Source organism: Clarias gariepinus, chromosome 6, assembly GCF_024256425.1.
Source record: "Clarias gariepinus isolate MV-2021 ecotype Netherlands chromosome 6, CGAR_prim_01v2, whole genome shotgun sequence".
NCBI classification, from domain to species: domain Eukaryota; kingdom Metazoa; phylum Chordata; class Actinopteri; order Siluriformes; family Clariidae; genus Clarias; species Clarias gariepinus.
This window is the reverse complement of record NC_071105.1, coordinates 5,031,823-5,057,330: the sequence shown is the minus strand read 5'-3', so window position 1 is coordinate 5,057,330 and position 25,508 is coordinate 5,031,823. Positions and strand designations below refer to the sequence as shown.

The 25,508-nt window shown below is 40.5% G+C and overlaps 1 protein-coding gene across 1 annotated transcript in view; it reads right to left on the bottom strand.

The window, feature by feature from the left end:
- Nucleotides 1-25,508, bottom strand: part of sema5bb (sema domain, seven thrombospondin repeats (type 1 and type 1-like), transmembrane domain (TM) and short cytoplasmic domain, (semaphorin) 5Bb) — a 72,674-nt gene that overhangs the window by 30,038 nt on the left and 17,128 nt on the right. The window contains exons 2-5 of the mRNA XM_053499126.1: nucleotides 23,386-23,444; nucleotides 7,435-7,644; nucleotides 7,220-7,319; nucleotides 7,031-7,076 (exon numbers count right to left, since the gene is read on the bottom strand). Of these exons, the coding sequence (XP_053355101.1) occupies nucleotides 7,031-7,076; nucleotides 7,220-7,319; nucleotides 7,435-7,609 (321 nt within the window). The 5' untranslated portion in view covers nucleotides 7,610-7,644; nucleotides 23,386-23,444. The remainder of the gene's footprint in view (nucleotides 1-7,030; nucleotides 7,077-7,219; nucleotides 7,320-7,434; nucleotides 7,645-23,385; nucleotides 23,445-25,508) is intronic.

Sequence of the window (25,508 nt, the reverse complement as noted above, 5' to 3'; positions counted from 1 at the left end):
AGCAGCAAAACATTTGCAGTAAAGATCTATAAGGCTTATTTAGAGTAAAGTAGAGTTATATACAGTATTGCATAACACAAAATAACATCATCCAGTACATTTGCTTGTTGGTCTGTTGAAATTGATTTACTGAAACATTTACAGCAACTTTACTGTGATCTTTTAGCATGATGCGTAAATTTAGGGAACCTTAAAAAGCTTCAAAGGTTAAAACGTTCAGAACTGGTAACCTGTTAAGGAGGTACATTACAATAGCGAAAATCCTCTGGACAGATATTCATTTCTGTCCAATGTCAAGTGGACAGGACATAAAATGACTAATAACTCCTCTTACATAAATATGTTCATTTTCCATCATTTCAAAAGACGCGACTATTTACTCTTAAATTATCTTTTTTTTTTTTAAGAAAACAATGCGGAAATCTCATATTTTCAGTTTAGCTTTGATTTTACACTATTAATGCATTTTATCAGTAGCTGAGTTTATTTTCTCTATTGGAATAACAGAACTTATAATATCTTCTAAATTGTCATTTCAATTCCGGTCCACAAACGCTTTGTAGTTCTCAGTTGGGGTATTATTTGGTTATGGCACAGTGTCAATAAAATAAAAAAACACTTCAATGGCACACTTCCCCGTCATTTGTTAAAATGCATCATACCATCGCTGAAGCGATAACAAGTGATATATAAAAGGCTATTACACCAAAATCCCTCCAATGCGCTTGAGTTCTTTTCCATTGTTGGTAAAGGAATGTGTGTTGTAAATCTTGTCTGTGCGTAATCACACACACACACTTACACTGCTGATGTGGTGGACAGAGATTAGGGCTGCGTGATTAATCCTGTTTTATTGTTATCATTGAACGCAGAGCTGGGAAGCTGGGATAACAAAACAGCATGAGGTGGTGCGAGTCGCTTTATTCACACACAGCAGTAAACTGTGTGTGTGTGTGTGTGTGTGTGTGTGTGTGTGTGTGTGTGTGTGTGTGTAGGTTTAGGTGTGTATGTGCGCCTATTCAGCACTTTGTGAATACAAAGTGTCCTCCCGGTGATAAGATAGTGTCAAACATCCTCACAGTGATCAGGCCAAACGTCCTCACGAGCACTATACATTTCCCTTCCACATTTAAAGCACTAAAGGTTTCCTTTAGTTTACTGATGTTACGGTTACGGCTAGATTTAGGCAATTGTCCATAAGAGGCTCAGCGTATAACATGTTTTTAATGTGCTGTCATAACCCTAAATGCATTGTTTTAAGCAAGATATAACCTTTAACATTAATTTAAAAAAAAAAAGTTTTGTAGGGTACCATTAATTCTGAGGACATTTGACACTTTGTTATCCTTGTAAGGACATTTGACACAATGTTATCCTTGTAAGGACATTTGACACTATCTTATGAGGACCTTTTGAGGACATTTGACACTATCTTATCCTTGTGGGGACATTTGACACTATCTTATCCTTGTGGGGACATTTGACACTATCTTATCCTTGTGGGGACATTTGACACTATCTTATCCTTGTGGGGACATTTGACACTATCTTATCCTTGTGGGGACATTTGACACTGTTATCCTTGTGGGGACATTTGACACTGTCTTATCCTTGTGGGTACATTTGACACTGTTATCCTTGTGGGTACATTTGACACTATCTTATGAGGACCTTTTGAGGACATTTGACACAATCTTATCCTTGTGGGTACATTTGACACTATCTTATCTTTGTGGGGACATTTGACACTGTCTTATCCTTGTGGGTACATTTGACACTATCTTATGAGGACCTTTTGAGGACATTTGACACAATCTTATCCTTGTGGGGACATTTGACACAATCTTATCCTTGTGGGGACATTTGACACTATCTTATCCTTGTGGGGACATTTGACACTGTTATCCTTGTGGGGACATTTGACACTGTTATCCTTGTGGGGACATTTGACACTGTTATCCTTGTGGGGACATTTGACACTATCTTATAAGGACCCTTTGAGGACATTTGACACTATCTTATCCTTGTGAGGACATTTGACACTATCTTATCCTTGTGAGGATACTGACCGCTATCTTATCATTATGAGGACATTTGACACTATCTTCAAAGTCTTGTATCAAAAAAGGACCAAAATAGTAACAAAATCAGGACCAAATTTAACATAGACTATTTTATAGATTTATGAAATCATGATAAATATGGAGTTGCAATTCATATCAAATCATGATAGTATCCTGATTAAGATAGTATCATAATTAAGTATCCTGATAATATTATATCACGTGATTACACGTGATTACAGGATTCCTGTCCCTATTGAACATTGAACATCTTTGTAAGGACACTAAACAGTTTGACTGCAATAGCTGATGTTCCTTTTGGCAGTTTTTGAAAATTTCTTTTTTCCCAAAGAAGCATTAAAAATGTATAAAGTAGATCCTGTGCAGGGTTTCTTTAAGTCACAAAGGTGTGCACACAAGCACAAATGGCAAAATACAATGAATGATCATTTGTTAGGTTATATCTGTGTGAATTTTACACGATTAAACAAAAAGCTACAACTTTACAATGCATTCACAATTGTTTTTTGTTTTCACAATGGATAAAGCAGATAAATAGTGAGTTTTAATTTGTGAGTGTGTTTTTATAGTCACGTCAGTGTGTTTTGAGTCACGGCAGCCAAGTGGACCATAAAAAATTGTTGAGTTTGTTGCACACAAACCTTTTTCATTCTAAGAATGATGAAGATGATGAGAAACCTTATAAACGAACTGTATTTATTGGACCACAGCATGCAGCAGCCATAACCAGATGTATTGAATGCAACAGCTTCCCGCACACAACATGTGGATCTTATTCATCTTGTATAGAAAACACTTCTGCTGAATGTTGTAGCGTGATTTCTCTCCTCAATTTTCTTTGGAAAATATTACTTTCATATATATGGAAGTGCACAATGGCTCCCAAGTGCAGCATAACCAGTGCTACTGACAGTTTAAAGCTTCTAAAAAAGAGAAGATAGAGCAATTTTCAGCAAATATATTTTGTTATATACAACCTCATGTGTCTATGGAAAATAAATATAAAGAGAATAAGTAAAACGCTCATGTTTTGCAGTCAAACTGTTCATTTGGTCTATTTTGTTCTTTGGTGTAAAGCTTTGCATTCAGATTTCCTTGACAAACATTATAGACTTTATTTAAATAATATAAAAAAATGTGCATTAAGTATTAACACATTCAGTCTCTAATAAAAAAATCACTCTAAGATTAAAATAAATAAATCTAAATATAAAAAATACATAATCATAATAATCATAATAATAATAATAATATTTAATAAAATTCTAAATACATTTTTAATTAAATAAAATGTTTTCCATATAATTAATAAATAAATAAATAAATATTTAGTTTCTTATTACTGGCGAATAAAATGTTTTCTACTATGTATTATAAAATTTAATGAATTTAACAACTGTGATATAAAATAAATTACAAAATATTAACAATTATTATTATTATTAGTGGTACTAGTATTGGTAATATTAATACAGTAATACAATATCAGTTTATTTTATTGATTCCATTATTTATTGTTTATATATATATTTTTTTCATATCATCTTCGTCATCATCCTCACCATCATCGTCAGTGCTTATGTTCATACTGTGCTGCTCTAATAAAGAATAATATGTAAAAAGCTGATGGTAAACTGTGAGAAAAAATGCATACAATAGAGATAATAAAACTGCTCATTTAAAAAGTGAATGTGTTTGCGTTTGTAAATGTGAAGCAGAAAGGCCTTAAAAGTGTAATTTCATGACCTAAGGTCTAAAGGAGACTCACAGAATGAATTCTCATTATTCCAGAGTATGATGGGCCTCGTTCATCACAAAGAGAAGTTCCATGGGTCAGAGGTCACGGCTCTGCTAGCTGTTTGTGCATACGTCTCCTCTCTGCTAGTCGATCATCCTCCCTGACTGCTAAAAATATCACTTATAAACCCTGTGAAATATCAACCAAACACCATCTTCCGTCAGTATAACAATCACCAACCCATGATCAGGTTGTGTTTCAGTCTTAATTGCATCCTCGTCAAAATCAAACCATGCAGCTATACACAACGTAGAGCTAATCTCCTCAGATCCTTTAGCGAGGACCAGAAAAGTCTTATGTTTTCACCGGCAGCAGCTCGGCTGAAAGGAATGTCAGCACACACATTCAAGAGTATCGGTGTGTGAAAGAGTTGGGGGTTAAAGGTTAAATATCAGGCTTGTGGACACAGCTTCATCAGATCACTGAGGATTTTCACAAAAAGTCCAGAAATTCTGAGTCGAAAGTAAACATGGACAGCGAAAGAGAGGAAAAGGACAGAGAGACAGGGAGACAGAGAGATGCAGTCTTTGATATTTCTGTAACTGTATCTCTCGTGCCAGAGAAATTGCATTAGGATTAATTACAGAGTCATTATTTTTGTATATGCGTAAACAACCTTTTTACGCACATTCTCACGATATTACGATATATTGCGATATTTCCACACCTCATACACACATATAAAGGTTTTAAGATGAATACAGCTAGACGAAAGAGGAAGCCATCATGATCAGACTGCCGGCCTCATGTCTAAAACACTGGCCTCCCAGGAACTCCCTTAATGGCCCAAACATATGGAAATAACTTGGAGCGAGGTCAGGACTGTACCAACACCACTTGCACATAACAGGCTCTTGGCTGGGACGTATTGACACATGATTGTGTGTACAGCTCCCACAGACAGATGCGTCTCTTCTACAATTTGGTGACAAGTTGTCCATCGATTACCAGGGATCAGGCGCTCCACTCGCCGAATGTTCACAAGAACGACTGCAATTGGTCGCAGTCGGAGCGACATCATGATCATGCAGAGAAGATTTAAATCCCAGGTGAAGCCGAAGTAATCTGTAGGCAGGAGGCCAGGAGGCAGGCTGGGAGTGTCCTCAGTCACAACGTTTACATGGACAGGATTTATTCAATCCGATGGAAGTCTTTCCGATTTAAGATTCTGATTCTGTATTCTGATGAGATGTGCGTACTCAAAGCCTTCAATCAGATTTAATCAGAATGTTTTTTGACGTGCCCAAAGTGGCTCTGTTCGCTCTGAAGCCGAAATCTCCTGGAATTATAACAAGAAAATTTTCTGCAACTTTAAGAAATCTTTTTTTCCCAATAAATCCCAGCTTCTGCATTATGATTCCTTACAAGAAGTCAGTCTCATTTGTGATTGATGAGATGCTTCACTACGCGCAAAACAAAAGCCAATCAGTTCGGCTTCCTGCACCAGACACCCAGTAAGGGAAAGCCTCGAGTAAACACAGGTGGGAGAGAGCTGTTTGTTCTCACAGAGTTTACCGAGCAGGTACAGAAGATCCTGGATACTCGCCACATCACCTGATGTTACTCCCACTGCTGTTACTCAAACGTGACAAAAAACATGATATCGGTGTTAAAAAGTGTCTCACTTTGGTGAAAAGGTGAATTTTCAGATAGGATCATATAACACCATTTTTCAGAATACTTACTGCTTCATCTCCTGATCCATGATTCGTACAGAAACATTTATATTTTCATCAGATAAGAAAAAACACATTTGCTAAACACAACTTCATTCCCTTTGTCGGTACCTTTTCTGAATTTAAATCTTACAGTAACTGTCATTCACATGAAAAAACAAAATGTAATATTGTTAAGATATTGCAACATGAATTTTACATGGTTACGGACACTACAGGGTTTTTTTGCTTTTTAAACTTTTACTTTTAAAACTTTTTAAGCAACAGTTTTTACAGATCATATGCTTCTAAAAGCTTACTCCGAAGAAATATGAATAATTTGCATTTTAAAATATGATTGTTTGAAGTGAGACGTATAACACGCATGAAAAAACATCCATTTCTCTAAAGCGGCTGATGTTAACAACTTCCATGCTGCATAAACTTCAGAAGTAGCTTCTTTGGCCACAAACATTTTCTGTACTATATGTATAACATGAACAAACAGATCAGCACCGATACTGTGTTTTGGTCCCAACAAGTGAGAATCTGCTGGAGAGATGATCAGGTTTGCAGACCACGCGTCTCGTTCCGATCGGGCCGGCTCAGAGCAGACTTTACATGATGCCATGTTACTCCACCTGCGCTATTATTCCTATCATTAACAGAATATCAGGGTTAATATCAGGTGTACACGCGCCTGGTGTAAGCTCACACGCGCGGAACGGGACGGGACGGATAGCGCTTTCCTCCAGGGGTCGCGTGAACACGTACAGCTGACCAATCAGCAATCAGCAGTTCATCTTAACCTCACACTCACTGGACGTACAGTACATGCTGATGAGAACGCTAACACACACTCATTATAATCACACACTTTTACTTTATGCCATTTTTCGGGTGGTGAGTGCGGTTTGATGTGTGAGTGCGCTGAAGATAGACGCGAGTAAAACTAGGGAGAAGATTTGAGTGGAAGAAAAAGGTGGTCAATGTGATTTTAAGGAAACAATTCGAGAATTGAAACCGAAAATGTTTAAAAAGTAAAAAGTTCTTATGAAATTTCCGGTCGAGTCCGTGAGTGTTCAGTGTCACGCTTTTGTTTGTTTGGGTCGCGGTCTCGTCTAGACGTCTTCACGTCCTCACGTCTGTCTCGTCCTGGTACTGATCGTTCTCACCCGTCCTGTGTGTCTGTGTCCTCACTCTGTCTCGTATCTGTGTTTTTGATCCCGGTTGATTTCAGGGGTTCTGACGGTGTGTTCGGGTCGAGCCGAGCTGTGTTTTGGCCCAGGCTGTCGGGACACTATGACTACAACTCTCGGATTGTCCATGATGAAGCTCACGCTGAGCAAACACACTTCTGTCCTCGATAAACACATCCTGCTTTCAGAGCGCACTCGTCATAGAAGAAGAGACTTTTTACTGCAGATGACACAGCCACATCGTTCTCACACACACACACACACACACACACACTAATGACAGAGAGGCTTTACCTGAAGTAGAGAAACATTAGCCAGACTCAGTCTGAACAGGTAGTTCCTACAGAGAGAAGGACAGAATATTAGCAATGTGTGTCTGCTTCATGCAACTGATTGATGAGTGCTCTTAGAGCAGTGTGTGTGTGTGTGTGTGTGTGTGTGTGTGTGTGTGTGTGTGTGTCGAGGTGATGGGGAGGTGTTTACCTGGCCCCGACTATCAACTGGTTCCTGCTGAGGTCTAAAGCGAGCTGAGAGTAATCACTCACTCCAGGCATAGAGAAAGACGAGAGCCACACACTGAGACCTGTGGAGACGGGGGACATCGAGACACTTCACGTCTCAGCATCCTGGGTCATTACACACAATTTCAGATAGAGAGATAGAGAGAGAGAGAGAGAGAGAGGGACGAAATGGCTGACCTTCATAGGACGTGACAGGATGGAGTTTCCTGCCGCACTGCCGAGCATGAGACGTGACACGGTCGGGGTCAGAGGTCAGGGAATGCTGGGACGAAAGGAGCGGATAGAGGGCGAGGGAGAAAAGGACGAGGAACGGTCCGGGGGAGCCGACGGGCATGACAGGCATGGTTACCATGACAACCACACCTTTACCACAAAACTGGGAGTGACCTGGAGGAGGGGAGGAAGAGGTCATTAGGGCGGGATATAGAGGCAAAAGCAAAGTAATGAAAGTGTGTGTGTGTGTGTGTGTGTGTGTGTGTGTGTGTGTGTGTGTGTGTGTGTGAGAGAAAGAGAGAGAGAAAAAGAGATCAATAACTACCTTTAGCAACAGACTGAGCTTTCAGAGAAGTTGGCTATAGGCTGCAGCTGATATGTACAAAGCATTTTCACACACACACACACACACACACACACACACACACACACACTCTCTTGATAGATTCCTCTTATAAACACTTACATGGTCACATGATCGCTCCATAAACCCGAACAATTTGTACAAATGTGGCCTCTCTCTCTCTCTCTCTCTCTCTCTCTCTCTCTCACACACACACACACACACACACACACACACTCACACTCACACGCAGTCTCTATTGCGCTTTTCTCTGCTCCACTCGATCCTCCCCTGAGCGTGTCTAATCCGGCTCAAAATCTAAAGGACCCCTCTACTACTGCTAACACCCGGCTAACACCGTGCTAACACCCCCCCCCCACACACACACACACATACACACACCCCAAACTCACTGCTGCGCTCACACACACACACACCTCCATTCACACAGCGCCTTTCAGCCCGAGCCAGGCCAGTGGAGACGGACGGATGTCAGAGGAAAGTGAGAGAGAGAGAAAATGAAAGGGACAGACGGTGTTGATAGACGTCCAGGGGGAGAGAAGGTCCCCACGTGAGACATTGAGGTTTTGTCTGCATCGATTCGATACGGGTGAACAGATAACCGCGTGAGGGACAAAGCAGTGAATTAATGAGGCCGCGGATGGACGGAGTGACAGATATATCAGTCACAGGTCATGTTTATGGACAAAGCTTGGAGTGTTTTATTCCACTTACTGTAACGATTTACCGACTCTTAGAATCTTTAACTCATTAACACACGTCACTATTTCCAATAGTTTTTACAGTAAAGTTGTAGAATAATGTTCTGAACCACCAGAGAGTCTCGTCAACCCAAGACACCTTCTATAAACGTTAAATAGCTGCAAATGTCTCCGAAAACATTCCTCTTTCCTAAACATTAGAATGTTGAACACAGATTGTGTACCATGCACGCCCCAGTGTGTGAGCTGTTACCATGGAAACCATAATGCATTTGAAGATTCTGAGCATTAATAGTAACCTACGGTTCACATAACAGCAGGAGCGACTTGCCAGTCTAAGCTGGGCTTTTCTACCGAAATGAGACGGACCTGACCAATCAGAGTCGAGAGCTTATCCCTGTTTTTTGGTATTTAAATACATTTCTGTGCCTATTTTAAGATGTTGCGCGTGTTATTTTCGCACGATAACAACAAAACACGCTACACACACTCTCAGCAAAAAAGATCCCAACGTTCCTAGATTCATACAGCATTTTCATGGACGTGTGATCCTACCAAAGGGAGACGACTCACCCATCCGTAACAGCCGTGTGCAAGGACATGACGCGATATATACAATACTGTGCGAAAGTATTGAGCCACCTCAAGTCTTCATTTTCACCTTCATCATCTACGCCGCTTATGTAGGATCTCCGGTCAACACTCACACGCTCATTCGGGCAATTTGGTCTAATCTGCATGTCTTTGGATACAATTTTAAAGCTGCTTGTTTGTGTAACAGCCTCAGCAGCGACCTCATTTCCCCTCTCGTCTCTTCCAGCCACTCAGCATTCAGCATCCGCAGTATAACTAATCATCCGCCTGATCATCTGTCATCATCTGCACCTGTTTCTCACCGGGTCAGGACTTAAGTTCGATCGTTTTTATGCCTTAATGATTCATAGATCACTGTGTGGCTTAAACAAAAAATTGGACTGAAAATGAGGACGTCTGGAAAACTAGTCCTCAAGACTACATTAATAATACAGGAAGGTCCGACCCTCTGGAAGCAGAATATGAGGAAATGAGAGGGTCGAGACTTTTGCACAGATTTAACAGATTAGTATGAAGCACTGACCACTACAGAGATGATGTCATGATTACGTCATTGTGTTGTCTGGAGACAAAACAATATAAACTTGAAGGCATCATTTACCGAAAACCTAATCTCGCTGTGTTGTTGCGGGACAGAATCAAATGAGTAACTTTTTAAAAAGTTTTTATCACAGACCAGCTTTTACGGCCAGTTACACACAAATAAAAGCAAAGTACTGTGGTGAAGCGTGATAGGAGCGAAGGGTTGGATGAGGTGATCATCAAAACCGCTTGTGTTTGTAGAGCTCACTTTATAGCAACTAAGGATTAATAAAGTGTGGTCTGTTGCCGGCACAGATACATGTATGTCCTGTTTAACTGTTTATCACGCCAACATACAGTAAGGTTAAGCAGAAATTACAGAAATTACAAAAAAACAGAACAGAGTTATGAGAGTAAAAACTCCCTTTATTTCTTTCTATAGTCTCCTGCTACACTAGTGCACTTATCATCCCAGTGTTTCACCAGTGCTTAGACACCATCAAGGTAGAAAGTTGTTCTCAGAATGCATGTGATCGGACTGCCTGAAACGCTGGCCTCCCAGGAACTCCTTTAATAGCCTAAACATGCAGAAATGTTAGTTCCTGTAATGTGCAAGTGGTGTTGGAGAATGAGTGTGTGTACAGTTCACACAGACAGATGCGTCTCTAAGTAAAGGACACAAACCAGAAAGATTTGGTTAATGAGAACATGAGGGTGTGCAGTCTTTAGATGTATATAACTATCCCCTGAAAAATCACGTACCAGACCTGACCTAAAAGATTTAACAGATGAGTTGTAGTTTCACAGACCAGTTTAGTGCAGATGTTTGGTTCCTCCATCAGATACTGTAGGTGTCTATGTGTCTGTCCGTGCCACGGTATCTAATTCTGTAACACATCCACTAAGCGAGTGTGTAGGGGTTGGTAGATCTCAACATCTTGGTTAATGTCTACGTTTTCTATAAACATTTGCAGTAACAATCGTAATATTCAGATAAGCTCACATTTTCTTCATCTGGTCTTAAAACACACATACTTGGTACCCAGGATTAGTTAACATGTCGGGAGATTTTAATTTTTTCTGCCTCCAGGTAAGCTCCGCCCACAAAAAAGTCACCAGGTTTCCTATAAGAGAAAGGTGGGATATAGATATGTTTGAACTAGATCTTTCCATACAACTACTTCAGTCTGATGTTGCACAGAATTATACTGCACCAACAACTGCACATCTGTCCACATCTGTTTTCGTATATTTGTCACACTTAAATGATTAAAATCATCAAAAGTTACACAAATTGCAGTTTTTAAATGGTGACTTCATTTATTGATGGAAAAAAGCTGCCTCTGAACTTGCCTGGCCCTCTGTGAAAAAGTAATTGCCCCTAAACCTAATAACTGTTTGTTCCACCCTTGGCAGCACCAACTGCAATCAAGCGTTTGTCATAACTGGCAACGAGTCTTCCACATCGCTGTGGAGGAATTTTGGCCCACTCTTCTTTTTAGAATTGTTTTAATTTAGACAAACTGGAAATTTTAACCAGGTTAAGGTCATGACACAGCAACCCAATTGGATTTAAGTCCAGACTTTGACTAGGCCACTTCGAACCATAATTGAATTTTTATTTTTTTTGCCATTCAGAGGCGGACTTGCTGGTGTGTTTCAGATAATTTATCATTCCGTTGCCTTCTGTTGCAGTGAACGTCTCTCCACGGACATACTCCAGTTAAAGAGAAGTCTGCGTGTATAATAATGATTAATATCTCATTATGGTGGGAGTCTGAGGTGGTCTGGATTCTGTCTCCGTCTCAGGCAGTAAGGTATGTGTACTGTATCTACAGCGCTGATGTAATTACATGTACGGAGTGTGTTTCTCATTTGTCATGAATTAATTTGGAATTGTGCCAAACATTTAATCATAGAAAGGAAGTGGGGGGGGAGGGCAAGATATACAAGCTGTCATGCCATTAACGCTTGTTGAAAGAATGACTATGTGGCCAGGTCATGTGTGCGTGATCAGTGTAACAAAGTAACGTGTTAGAGTACTTGGATTACTTTAATTATCTAACGAGTAATCTAACGCGTTATGTCCGCCATTCAAGTAATCAGTTACTTAGTTATATTTTTTGAAATGTAATCCGTTATTTAGACAATTTATGTAATCCATGAGCCAGACAGCATTGATTCCCAACCCGTAAGTGTGTGTGAAAGTCGTCCTACAAGCCCCGTCCTCGATAACCCACTCCAACCCCCCCTCTGTTATTCCTGCTGTTATACCCCTATCTCACCTATGCGGTTTGACTATATGAGGACCGACGCGCCGAAAGATAGAAACATAATCGCAGCGCCAAAACTATCGGTGAATCATGATAAACCGTACTTACGGCCACCGCGCGAAACCGCGTAGGTGAGATAGGGGTATTAGTAGGTGAGATAGGGGTATTAGTAGGTGAGATAGGGGTATTAGTATGTGAGATAGGGGTATTAGTAGTTAACACATTATGGGCCAAACTTCACTGAGTGATGATTGTAGAATAATTATAAAGGTTTTGACTAAAACAACATGCATAAGGAATCACAAAGGACTTTATTTTCTGCAATGGAAAAGTACTCGTTATCAGGCAGTAACGCTGTAATGTAACTGATTACTTTTTTATGTTAGTAATTTCGTAATGTAATTAGTTACTTTAAAAAGTTACGTCTCCCCAACACTGACTTATAATCCTGGGGGAAAAAATCTAAATTAAACTGATCAGAATCCAGTGATGAATGTCATGTGCAGAATTTGTAAGATCATACCCTAAAAGCCAGAAAAGCATTTTTAATACCCTTTTATAAAATCAGATCTGTGAGCCTATACTTATCCTGCCCTGGAGCATGTTAGTCAAACTGTACACTGCAAGTCCACGCTTACATTCACAATTACACTTAAAATCCATTCAGCTTTACAGACCAAAAAAAAAAAAAGCGGGTCGTCTGTGGTCACGGCGTACAGAGAGAACTTTCTACCATAGTGTTACTCAAGCACTAGGGAAACTCTGGGATAAGTGCATTAGTGTAAAGGAATATATATATATATATATATGGGTGATTCCATCTCAAATCAACCAGTGTGTTCCACCACATGATCACAGATTAACAGTTTTTCTGCACTTAATTAGCACCAAGAAAAAGATGATGCAATCACCAATGAGTGCGAGGCCACTCATGGAGTTGGTTGGAGGTAATTCAACTTTCTGATCAGTATGAACCTGAATGGTTCAGTTACAGGATACTGTTTGACAGTGATACATGTATCTTACATGTACCACCATAAAATAACACATTTACTGGTAGATAAGGCCTATTGTGTAGATCCACGTACATTCTCTGTATATAAAATGTGTATCAAATCGTAAAACATTTGCAAAACCTGGACAATTAATTTTTAATGATTTCTATAAAACAGGGCATAACACACCTCTGGTTTTTATTTATTTTCAAGATAAGGTGATGTGAAGTAACCCCTATTTTTTTCAGAAATATCTCCATAACCACAGCAGATAGCCAAATTCCGATTGCAGAATCTGAATCTACATAAAAACTTACATAAATATACCCAGTTTCATCTCCATATGACATAATGCAAGTGAGTTATCAAGGAAAAAAGGATTTCAAAAAGGGGCGTGGCATGTCTTAAAGCACTTTGAGGCCAAAAATTAAGATGGCTGCCATTTTTTAACGAGTTGGAGTTGGGACAAAAAAATTGGGGTTTTTTATTTTCATGGCAATATCAACAATTGGTGAAAAAATCAGCAAAATCTGAGAGGTGATGGTGGAAAATTTCTCTTTCATTGGTTGATTTGAGATGGAATTACTCATATATATATATATATATATATATATATATATATATATATATATACACTGTATAGAGAGAGAGAGAGAGAAATAAAGGGATTTATTTTTTTTTGGGTCCCGGTTTGATTCGAACGGCCCTTCAGACAAGGCTGCTGTCAGAGATTATAAAATATAATTGGCAAATTACAATAAGAAGACTTGAGTCCTAGACAGCGCTGGGGTAAAAGTAAATATAGAGTGGAGTTTTACTGAGGCTGTGGCTGTCGTTACAGTATAACGGGCTGGTTTTAATCAGCCTGTGGGTTTGCCTTCTTGTGCTTCTCCGCCGTTTGGTCTTCTAATGGGCTCTCGGTAATGACACAGTGTAGGTGATGTAAAGCGCAGCGACTACATTATAAAAGACTTCTAAGGCATCTACCTCTCTGTGATTCTGTGCTTCAGGGTTTTCTTTTTTGGTGAACGCTGAATATAAATGCTATTTAAATGAAGCGAATCTTTCTAGTGACAACTGAAATCACTTCAGAAACGCTTTCAGTGCAAATCTGCCTGGTGTCTCATTGATCTTACTACATTCTTTTGGCCCCATTATCATTCCAGTCATCAGCACATATGCGTGGACACACTCGTTGTACGGAAGAACAGTGTGTGTGTGTGTGTGTGTGTGTGTGTGTGTGTGTGTGTGTGCAGCAGTCACAACTGCAGCAGACAAGGAAAATGTTCTTTAATGGGAAAATTATGAAAAGCTCAGTGTCCACACACACACACACACATAACGGATGATGTAATCTCCCATAACAATGAGTCAAAGTAAACTCTGCATCGAAAATCCAGCGGTAACACTCAGTGTTTTTACAGGGATGTGAGAAAGTGCGTCGCTCTCAGAGAACACAATCTGTATTGTGTGGCAGGACCATTCACAATCCACACACACACACACACACACACACACACACGCAAACCCTGGAACACACTGACCATAATGTACACACTCTATACCCTGTTCATCATAGGAAACACACAGTGCTGATATCCGTCACGACAGCACAACCTCAACAGCACACATTATTATGCACACTGCATGCACGCTACACATTGTACACACACTGTATATAAACTGTATGCAAACTGTACACACTGTACACACAGGGACACAAGAATGCAACCTGATGTTTAAATAATTTCTCTTTACAGATGATAGGACGTGCAGATGTACAGTATATACTAATAGGCAACGTCTAAACATATTTATATAGATAGATAGAAACTGACTTTATAATTGTAAAAAAAATACAGTGGAACCTTGGATTACGAGCACAATTCATTTCGGAATCAGGCTCATAAATCAAAGCACATTTTACCATAATAAATAATGGAGACGCAAATTATTTGTTCCACAGCCTCTAAAAATAAATACACAAAAATAATTAATACAAAATATAAAGTAAAAGTAAAACAAATTAACCAGCACTTTACCTTTAAAAAAGTAAAAATAAATCCCGTGTGTGTATGTGTTTGTGTATGTGTGTGAAGCTGAAGTAAGAGGAGACTCTTACTTTAAGCCCCTCGTTATCTGTGCGCGCGCGTAATTTGACACTGTGCCGGTTCACACACTCTCTCTCTCGCCTTTAGTGTGTGTGAAGCAAAGAGGGGGTGCTTCACACACACAAACACACACACACACTAAAGGTGAGAGAGAGAGAGAGAGAGAGAGAGAGAGAAAGAGAGTGTGTGTCAAAGTACGTGCGCGCACAGATAACGCACACTCAACGACAGAGAGAAAATAGATTTTTAACCTTTAATAAGATTTATTTTTGCTTTACACGCGCGCACACACGTGTTATAAGAAACAGTACACGGACGCTTTCAAAATAATATGTTTTACACACACACGTGGTCACAGTGTTATAGTAAATAGTACACGCGTGCACGGATGTTGATTATACCAGTAACGGACGAGCACTAAGACCCAGCAGGGAAGACAATTACCCACAATTCTGCAGCACAAGAGGGAGAAAAAAAATTGGCTCAGTTGTGATCACGACAAAACAAGACGCGCATACGTGATACGTGATACTTGTGCTCGTAAACCAAGACTTGCTCGTTTTCCAAGTCAAAATGTATTAAAAATCTTTGCAAACCGCGTTACTTGCAATCCAAAGGTTTCACTGTATATGATTATATGATACCTTCCAAACACACACACACACACACCCCAGCAGAAAGTGTTATTTATTGTCTGTCACTTTTTCATTTGAAACTTTCTGAACTTTGTTCCTCTTCTCGTTCTCTCTGTCTGCTTTATCTTTTCCCTTTTCTGTTATCTCTTTGTGCGGGTAAATCATTTTGACTTTTGCTGCATCTTTACTCCTAATTTACTTGCAATGTGACAAAAAAGCCCCAGTACATTTGTATAGGTAAAGTTACAGAGGGGTTACAAAGAAACAATGAAAAGAAGAAGAACAATAATACATTGTACTGTTTATAAAACTGTAAAAAAAAAAAAAAAAACTAAAATGCAAATGAAAAAACTCATTTCTCGCTCCTTTTATCAAGTCCCTCTCTCTCCCCTTTCTCCCCTCTCTCTCACTCTTTCTCCTCTCTCTCTCTCCTTCTCTCCCTCTCTGTGGATGTGTTTTCGTGTGTGTGAATGCCTGTTCTGTGTTAGCTGTCCTGATCTCGTTAGCGTGTGAATGAAGCTGTTGATTTGACCGCGTGATTGTCTGCCAAAGTTAAACGTCGAGTCAGAATGTTAAACAGCGCTAAACAGCGCTTCTTCATTTCTCACTGATCTCCTCCCTCTGTCTCCGCTCGGTCCTCTCTGTGCTCTTCTCCTCCTGTATTCCACACACATCTGTTCTTTAACCTCACACACTCCTAGTTTACAGCGCTGTCTATACCCAAACCCGGGAGTATGTTTTCCTGATTTTAAAGGTTTTTTCTCTCTCTCTCTCAAAATTTTCTATCACACGTCCTGTTGAGGACTTCTTTGATTGTGACTGACGTCTAGTCCGGCGAGGAAGCACAGCTAGAACGTGTTTGCTGAGAAACTCAGCTGCCCGTGTAGCACATGACAAGTCTCGATTTAAAGTCTCTATGTAGCTGAAACGTTTCCTGTCCATCACTGACGCTTGTTAACAAATAAAATAAAGGTCTGATGGATGAGTTCTGGTCCCGAGCGACCCGCTGCCCCGCACATCTTACGGTTTTCTCAGCTCCCAGCAGCTCTGATGTCATAAATTACAACAGAAATTAGAAAATTGATTGGCCGTCGTGTCCTGTCCCTGGAGGATCTTTAAAGTTCACGCTGTCTCAGGAAGGTTCATAGCATCCTTTAGGACTCAGACCACCCGGGTCTTCATTTCTAGAGCCATCACACATTAAACAACACCATGTCGGTCTCACTTAGTAAAAAGGACTACAACACTCTGCAATACAACACCACTGAAAGCTTCAGAAATATACAGTATGTCTGCAATACAATCTGTTACTGTACAGTGCCATGTATGAAAAGTATTGGTACCCCTTGAACTTTCTTCCGCATTTTATCACGTTACAACCACAAACGTAAAACGTATTTTATTGAGATTTTATGTGGGAGACCGACACAAAGTGCCACATGATTGTGAAGTAAAGGAAAATTATAAATGGTTTTCAAAATTCTTTACAAATAAATATCTCGAAAGTGCGGTGTGTGTGCATTTGTATTCATCCCCTGTGAGTCGGTACTTTGCAGATCCACCTTACACTGCAATTACAGCTGCAAGTCTTTTGGGGTGCGTCTCTTCTTTGCAAAATAGCTCAAGCTCAGTCGGATTGGATGGAGAGCGTCAGTTTTCAAGTCCTGCCACAGATTCTCAATTGGATTTAGGTCTGTTCTTTGACTTTAACACACGAATATGCTTTGATATAAACCATTCCATTGTAGCTCTGGCTGCATGTTCAGGGTCTTTGTCCTGCTGGAATGCGAACCTCCGTCCCAGTCTCAGGTCTTTTACAGACTCTAACAGGTTTTCTTCTAAGTTTGCCATGTATGTGGCTCCATCCGTCTTCCCATCAACTCCGACCAGCTCCACTCCCCCTGCTGACGATAAACATCTCCACAACATGATGCCGCCACCACCATGCACATTGTTAGTTTCCCACCACACATAGTGTTTTGCATGTAAAATCTTGGTTTTATCTGACCAGAGCACCTTCTTCCACATGTCTGCCGTGTTCCCCACATGGCTTGTCGAAAACTGCATGCAAACAGAACTTCTTATGGCTTTCTTCCAACTTTGGCTTTGTTCTTGCCACTCTTCCATAAAGGCCAGATTTGTGGAGTGCACGACTAATAGATGCTCTCACCTGAGCTGTGGATCTCTCCAGAGTTCCCCTGGGCCTCTTGGCTGCTTCTCTGATTAACGCTCTCCTTACCCAGGCTGTCAGTTGAGGTGGATGGTCATGTCTTATTAGGTTTGAAGTTGTGCCATACTCTTTCCATTTGCAGATGATGTATTGAACAGTGCGCTCAGTGAGATGTTTAAAGCTTGGGATTGTTTTATAAACTAACCCTGCTTTAAACTTCTCTACAACTTTATCCCTGATCTGTCTGGTGTGTTCTCTGGGCTTTATGATGCTGTTTGTTCACTAATGTTCTCTAACAAACCTCTAAGGGCTTCCCGGAGCAGCTGTATTTATACTGAGATAAAATTACACACAGGGGGACTCTATTATGACTTCTGAAGGCAATTGGTTCCACTGGATCAGAGTGAAGGGGGATAAAAACAAATGCACATATTGCTCGACAATGTTGCGTTGTTGGTGCCTTAAGTGTTGTGTTCCTTTGTGTCAGTTAACACATATATCACACCGTTTGGGATTACGGTTAATTTGTTGGTACTAGTGCCATGACAATAAAGCGAACCTTGAACCTTGACCCTTAATCAGCAGTGAAACACTAATGCAATAACATATGAGTTACCATGAACCATGAAATTCTCCAGCAGGGTTCCTGGAGTGGACAGAGAGAGAAATAATACATACTGAGACCAAGTCTTACTACACCAAGTGCGAAACATGATAGTGTTCTTTCTCAGGTCTTTCTCGGTATATGTGTATGCATGAGATGCTGAGATCTCCTGAATGTTCGTGTTAAGACGCTCTGGCTAATAACAATGCCTCGACTAGCAGGAGTCGATCAAATGTCTCCATACCGCATCGCCAAAGTGCAATAAATCCTAATTAGTGAACGCCTACTGTATACACACTGATAGATATCATGATTACTCACTTAGTCGTTAATACAAGCTCTTTATATTATCTATGTATCTATTACACTAATTAACCCAGACTGCAGTATTTAGAGCACTCTGTGTAATAAAACATGCTCTCGATATGTATTTATTGCTCTCTATGACACTCCGGGAGCTCTCGGTCCGCATCAGCAGAAAGATTTTATCACAGCAAGTCGGCCTGATGTTATTGTTCCGCTAACATCATCAATATTGTACTTAATTCTATTTTAAATTATGGTTTAAATTGTGATTAAATTAATCAGTGATTGTTTTGTTTTTTCAGAGCTATATGATATAAAACAGGCCATTTATTAATAGCATGTTTCAAAACCGCCTGGCATTTTTTATTCATCACAGTCTGCCTTAATAAAACTGCTTGAGACATCTCACATGAAATTTCCATTTCCATTAATAAAATCTACCTCTATCACCAGCTCTAGCAGCACTTAAAACCCAGAGCAAGAAAAAAAAAGTAACCTTTTTTTATTACTATTACCATGTTTTAATAATTGTAGGGTGGCAAGAAAAAAATATGTGAACTTTTGAGAATTTCATGGTTTTCTGCATTAATTTGTCATGAAATGTGATCTTCAACTAAGACAAGGGTACGAACAGATACAGTATAATGTGCCGAAAATAATAACCCTAAAAGAATTTTGAACCTTCTCACGTCTTTATTGAACACACTCATTCAACATTCAAAATGGATTTGGAAAAAGTAAGTGAACCCTTGGAATTAATAACTGCTTGACCGCTCCGCGCCACTCGGCAGCAATAACCTCGACCAGGAGCTTCCTGTAGCTGTGGATATTCGTTCCTCCTGACTGAACTGCTTTAGCTCCGTCATAGTCTTTAGTGGATTTAGTTTTTTCTGAAGCCATTCTGCTCTGGTCTTTTGGGTCATTGTCCTGTTGCATCAACTTCTACAGTGATTAAGCTGACATACGGACATTCTCACATTATTCTGAAGAATTTTTTGATACACTTGGGAATTCATCCTTCCAAGCTGTCCAGGCCCAAGTCATGATGTTTCCTCCACCACACTTTACACTTGGGATGATGTTTTCATGATGACATGCAGTGTCCTTTTTTACGCCAGTTGTAGTGCTGCATGTTCTTTCCAAATAGTTCAATCTTAGTTTCATCAACGCACAAAACATTTTGCCAAAACCGCTGTAGAGGGTCAATGTTCTCTTTCGTAAACTTCAGTCATGCAGAAATGTTCTTCTTAGTGAGCAGCAGCTTCCCTTGTGGTGTCCTGCCATGGACACGCTACTTGTTCAATGTTTTACAAACTGTAGACTCATGAACACACATGTTGGCCATGACGCCTTTAAATCTTTAGCTGTCACTTGGGGTTGTTTCTTTACCTCACTGATGAGTCATCATTGTGCTCTTCTGGACATTTCGTCTGGGTGCAGACTTTTTGTCAGGGTAGCCACAGTCCCCAAGTGTCTCCATTCGCCTAACTCTAGACGGGTCAATTTCTAACGTCTTTGAAATCACTTTGTAACCCTGTCCAGCTTTTTTAAAAATCATCTTTTCTTGATTGTAGATCCTCTGAAAGCTCTTGCTGGCGTGGCAGGGCTCACATTAGTGTATTCTTCTTGTGCGGAATAAAAAAAAAATTGAGTTTTTTATCCAGTGTGGTCCAGAGTATAGAGTAGAGCATGTCTAGTCCTCATCTCCAAACTCCGGTATGCTAACACCTGACTCCAGTTTGCTTTTTAAGGTCATTAACTCAAGGATTCACACACTTTTTCCACTCGCACTATGAGGTTCTTATGGTTGTTATAAATAAAGACATACAAGATCCAATTTCTTTTGTGTTATTATTTTAGGCACATTATATTTGTCAATACTCTTGGCTTAGATGAAGATCAAATTTATGTAGAAAACCATGAAATTACAGAAGGGTTCACTTACTTTTTCTTGCTACTGCATATTTGCGATGTCTTCTGTGCATTTAAAAGAAACGATCCAAGTTTGGCTCTACATGACACATCTGAAGATCCAAATGCCTGATGATGTCTGAAGCCCACACACTGGCAGGACTTACATAAAAGCAGTTCAATATGAAGCACTTTTAATCAGCTTAAGGTTTTGGAATTAAAGCTACAAATTACTAAGAACTTTTCTACAACTACAATACACGACCATTCTCTCTCCGTAGATTCTAGGTGTTGTGTTCAGGGTATGCTCAGAAATTTCGGTGAACGTTAGCTAAAGAAAGTGGTTCTACACAAATACTTATTTTTACATTTACGAAGCCAAATGCAGCTATTCAGCCTAAAGTCCTCAAATAATGATTTCCATTTTATAAGGGATATTTTACTCACTGACTTATTGTCTATACCGCATAAGCGTGTATACAGGGTCGCAAGCACGGAAGCACGAGGTTAAACCAGAGTTATACAACACCGGGATGGGGGAGGCATTGTAATCTATTAACCAAGCGTTGAAGGTAAAGTGTTCTCTCTGTACCAGCAGCACATCATTAATGAAATATTACAGTACCATGTAAAAGTCTTCACAGCCATTGAACTTTTCCACATTGTGTCACGTTACAAATACAAACGTAAATGTATTTTATTGAGATTTTATGTGACACAAAGTGGAGGAAGGAGAATTATAAATGACGTTCAGAGAATTACAATGACGTTTGTAGAAGTATACAGCTGCAAGTCTTTGGCTTTGCACATCTAGCTCAAGCTCAGTCAGATCGGATGGACAGTGTTGGTGAACGGCAGTTTTCTAGTCTTGCCAGAAGATTCTCAATTGGATTTAGGTCTGGACTTTGACTAGGCCGTTTTAACACATGAGTAGGCTTTGATCTAAACCATTCCACTGTAGCTCTGGGTGTATGTTTGGGGTCTTTGTCCTGCTGGAAGGTGAAACTTTCCCCCTTAATCACAATTTGTTTTACAGACTCTAACAGGTTTTCTTCTAAGATTGCTTTGTATTTGGCTCCATCCATCTTCTGACCAGCTTCCCCGCCCCTGCTGAAGAAAGGCATCCTCACAACATGATGCCGCCGCCCCCATGTTTCACGTTGCTAGTTTTGCATTTGGGCCAAAAAGTTCAATTTTGTTCTCATCTGACCAGAGCACCTTTTTCCACATGTCTGCTGTGTCCCCCACATGGAAACTGGAAACAGAACTTCCTATGGCTTTCGTTCAACAATGGCTTTCTTCATAACACTCTTCCATAAAGGTCAGATTTGTGGAGTCCAGATCTAATAGACTAACAGATTCTCCCACCTGAGTTACCCTGGGCTGCTTTCATTTAGCAAATCAGTTGATCTCTCTTGATGTCATCATAACCGAGAGTCTCTCCTACATTATAACGCTCAGTGAATCAGCTGAGTCAGCAAAGCTTTTAAATTATATCCAAGGTTACGGACACAGTCATTTAGCAAATCAGTTGAGTCACTGAATCCTTCGGTCCTGGCTGAGATTCGCCTTTTGTCATTTAGCAAATCAGTCGTTTTGGTCCGTCTCAGTCGTAACCAAGAAGAATTCTTTTAAACATGGAGTGAATTAAAATAAACTTGTAGAGAGCCATGTGATCAGGCTGCTCGTCACACAACAGAATCAGTGAACAAATCAGAACCAATCGGTTAACTGACGGGACTCAAACCAGAAGTGTTCATAAAACCTGGGTCCCTGGGACTATACCAATTAATCACAGATCATCTCACTTTAATTTGCAAAACTATTCATTTACATATCCACGTCATTAGTTTGTAATAACGTCACCGTGATTCGTTTAATTACGCGAGTCGTGCTGAGGAATGTGACTTACTGTATGTCCCTATAGTAATTTTACATCCATTCGGTTATGTTTATTTACTTGTCTGATGAATAGTGCTATTGAAGAGACGTAATGAGTCACTCTCGCATCACTTTTCCGAGAAATTGTTCATTTGGGAGTTTTTCTGGTTGCGAATTAAACAATAAGGTGCACTGTATCCCGACCCCGAGATAGAAACAGGCTTTTATTTTTACTTTCTCCATTTTTCTGTGCACGTGTACAGAGGTAGAAAAACCTTGCATATTTAATAAATAGTCAACTATCAGAGTAAAGTTTAGCATCTTTGATGAGATATAATATACCGTAGGATGCTTTATGCTTGAGTAATGTGAGAACTGATTCAATTAAATTAAGTATTAATCAGATTTACAGTTTAGAGAGAGAGAGAGAGAGCGCTGTGTGAGCACAGGGACAACACTGATTCATTCTTAAACATTATTTCTGTCTATTCAAACACACACATTCACACCATCCAAATGGACACACACACACACACACTCACACACTCACAGAGGAGAGAACAAAGAGAGCCAGACACAATAGGGAAGAGCCAGAGACCAGTCTACATAAACACAGAGAGAGAGAGAGAAAAGAGAGAGATTGTGTGTGTGTGTGTGTGTGTGTGTGTGTAAGAGATGGGGGGGCATTCATCTAACTGAGGAAGAAAGCAAGGCATCAAAAGAAGCTTGTGACAGATACAAAGAGGTAAAAGGCGGCAGAGAATCTGAAAGCAGGAGAAACAGATGAGAGAAGGAAAAGGAGGGAAAACTGAACAGATGAATGAGAAAAAACAAAACAGTGGACTCACCAGCCGAGCGTCAGCATGGACTCGATCTAGTGGACAGCGTCCAGCACACATCAACACCTCTGTAGGGGAGAGAGAGAGAGAGAGGAGCCGAGAGAGAGAGATGGAGATATTTCACTCTGCCTTGTGCATGTGTGTGTGTGTGCATGTGTGTGTGTGTGTGTGTGTGTGTGTGTGTGTGTGCATGTGTGCGTGTATGCATGTGTGTGGTGTGTTCACTCAAGCAGTAAGTCTCAAAAAACTAAATGTTAACTTTTTAGTGTGAAGGGGAGTCAGGGGTCTCCGGGGATTTGTTAATGAATACAGACAAACTGTGTGTGTGTGTGTGTGTGTGTGTGTGTGTGTGTGTGTGTGTGTGTGTGTGTGAATATTGTGCACAAAAAAGGGGCCTTTTTTGGAGATTATATGATGCTTATTTTAATATCCAAATGAAGGTATTTATAGCCACATGCCACGCCCCCTTCTCTTGAACATGACATGCACAGAGGCCACGCCTCCTTCTCTTGAACATGACATGCACAGAGGCCACGCCTCCTTCTCCTGAACATGACATGCACAGAGGTCACGCCCCCTTCTCTTGAACATGACATGCACAGAGGCCACGCCCCCTTCTCTTTAGCATGACATCTAATTTGCACCCCTATTTGCACATAGGCCACGCCCCCTTCTCTTGGACATCACATAAACAAAGGCCACGCCTCCTTAACTTAAACATGACATGCACAGAGGCCACGCCCCCTTCCCTTGAGCATGGCATGCACAGAGGCCACGCCCCCTTCTCTTGAGCATGACATGAACAGAGGCCACGCCCCTTCTCTTGAGCATGACATGAACAGAGGCCACGCCCCTTCTCTTGAACATCACATAACAGAGGCCACGCCCCCTTCTCTTAAACAGAGACCTCCTTCCCATAAACTGACAACACATGCACAGAGGCCACGCCCCCTTCTCCTAAACAGGACATGCTCAGAGGCCACGCCCCCTTTACTATTGAACTAAAAACTTTATTGCCTTTGGCATAAAACTGGTTAAAATTCCTGTGATTATTCTGGGTACAGCTGTCAGACACAATAAGCGTGTATGTGTGTGTGTGTGTGTGTGTGTGTGTGTGTGTGTGTGTGTGTGTGTGTTCTCGGTGAGTGAGACCTTTGCTTGCTCATTAGCTACAAGTACAACTGAAATCCTTGTGCATGTCCTGTGAAATCCTTGGCTGACCTTGTTTTTCTCTTTCTCACACACACACACACACACACACACACACACCCACCCACACACACACACACACACACATGAGCCTGTCACTCACTCACTTATAAATCCTTTGATTCTCCATACTACTCTTTCAACCATAAAGTGAGAAAAAAGTGTTAGTAAACACACACACACACACACACACACACTCATGAGTCTCCACGAGTAACGTCTTAATCACACCGAGACGTGGAAAGAAACATATTTGGCGGAGTAAACAGGTTTGTTTTAAGATCTGTGAAAAGCGCCGGCGAGCATGCGGTACGTTCACACAGACTCGGCTCACTTCGCCGTCTCGACAACACGCCCGAGTCTCACATCGCGCGTCTCACATCGCGCGTCTCATTTCCACAGATTTACGAGCTGTGCAGAGACGGTAAATAAATCAGCGACTGTAAAAATGTTAAAAATAATCATTTTATATAGCGTATAAAATAACGTGATGTCTATTAATGTACTCAGATTCCAGGATACACCTAGACACTGAGAAGAGCGAATCTTAATAACAAATCTATAAAAGTATGCCAGAGTGCCTCGTAGCACCAGACTTTATCTCACACTGCAACCAAAAAGCCCTGAGGCACCACAAAGGGAAAAAGGAAGGAAGGAACTCTTTTCCCTTCAGACGTAGAAGAGAGAGAACCGAATAAATGGAGTGTTAGACTGCTGGAAATGAGACGAGCACAAGGGCGGTCCAGGTCGTATCACAGAGCGGAGGCATTAAAAGATCATGCCACAAACTCCTATCTTCATGTTTCATCATCTCTTTTCATTTTCTCCAGGCTTCTGGAAACAGAGTTCCCGTCTGCCTGAAGAGCAAGCTGACTATCACGGCTCCACGGGAGGAGAAGGGGAACACCGTGTCGCTGTCTGGA